Genomic DNA, 1,388 nt, shown 5'->3' with positions numbered 1-1,388 from the left:
TGATGCTCAACGAATCCTTTTAGAGGTGAAGCCCTCGAGATGCTCCCTTCTTCATGTAGACAGTTGGCTGCAGCGCTGCTGGGTGTAGCTAGCCGTGCAGCGCTGCTGGGTGTAGCTAGCAGTGCAGGGCTGCTGGGTGTAGCTAGCCGTGCAGGGCTGCTGGGTGTAGCTAGCCGTGTAGGGCTGCTGGGTGTAGCTAGCCGTGCAGGACTGCTGGGTGTGGCTAGCCGTGCAGGACTGCCAGGTGTAGCTTGCCGTGCAGGACTAGCCGTCTGCTGCATCGACCCTGGCGTCGACCCTTGCGTGAGCTTCGGCGTCGGCTGCGGCATCGGCTGATGCGTCGACCCTTGCGTCGACCCTTGCGTCGGCTTCGGCGTCGGTTGATGCGTCGTCGGCGCGATGCCGACGTTCAGCCGACACGACTTTCCGCAGACGAGCGCGAGCATCGCGGCGCGAAATTGTCGGTTCTGCCAGACGTAGATGAGGGGGTTGGCGAGCGAGTTGAGCAGCAAGAACACTACCCTGATCCGCCGCAGCGCGGCGTACGGCTCGTACGAGCCGCGCGCGTGTATCGCCACCATGTGTACCATGTGCGGTAACATGCACGTCACCGCTAGACTGATGATCATCACCGTCATCCGCGTCGTTCTCGATTTGAACGGAGATGGCGCCACGGTCGCTCCTCGCGCGTGCTGATGGGCGACGCGCGCGAGCCGACGCAGACTCAGACGCAGTATGGCGACGTAGGTGTACACCATGACGAGCAGCACGACGACGTAGTTGCCGACGAGGAAGTACACGAAGCCGGCCGGCAGAATCCAATCCACGTAGCAATGCGCTTCGAATTCGTCGCGCCAGTGTAGCATCGCGACGCCGAAGGACGTCGCTGCGGTGGCGACGCCGTACGACCAGGTGAGAGCGACGACAGCGTGCGTCCTGCCGACCGTCACCAGCGTCTTGTAGCGGACGGCCCGCGTGACGGCGACGTAGCGGTCGGCAGTGATGAGCAGCAGGCCGGCAAGACTCGACATCGTAATCAGAATGCTGGCCGCCATCGCCATCAAGCAGCCGAACTTGCCGTAGCGGTGGCGGCCGACGACGACGTCGCCGAGAGACACGACGATCAGAAACAGTGAGAAGGCGGCGTCGGCTGCGGCGAGGTTTGCGAGCAGGCGGTGCGTGTTCGTCTGCAGGCGCGGCGTACGCGCGATAGCGACTATGACGAGCGCGTTCATGACGACGGTGACGACGGCGACGGGAACCGTGCCCGGGGCCACCTGCGTCCCGCCGCCGACGTCGACGTCGTCGTCGGCAGCGGCGGCGACCGGCGGACGCGTGCCGTTGTCGGCTGCGGTGAATATGCTGACGTTGTTCATGACGTTGCGTCC

The 1,388-nt window shown here is 64.3% G+C and overlaps 1 protein-coding gene across 1 annotated transcript; it reads right to left on the bottom strand.

Moving 5' to 3' along the window:
* Positions 1 to 255: 255 nt before the first annotated feature.
* Positions 256 to 1,376, bottom strand: LOC106820402 (adenosine receptor A2b-like; the record flags this gene model as incomplete). Its single annotated transcript, XM_014824922.1, has 1 exon — positions 256 to 1,376. A coding segment is annotated over exon 1 (1,121 nt), but the record flags the coding sequence as incomplete, so codon positions are not given.
* Between the last annotated feature and the right edge of the window lie 12 nt (positions 1,377 to 1,388).

Source organism: Priapulus caudatus, unplaced genomic scaffold (genome assembly GCF_000485595.1).
Source record: "Priapulus caudatus unplaced genomic scaffold, Priapulus_caudatus-5.0.1 Scaffold12784, whole genome shotgun sequence".
NCBI classification, from domain to species: Eukaryota; Metazoa; Priapulida; class Priapulimorpha; order Priapulimorphida; family Priapulidae; genus Priapulus; species Priapulus caudatus.
The sequence above is the reverse complement of the archived record's forward strand: the minus strand, read 5'-3'. Positions and strand labels throughout refer to the sequence as shown.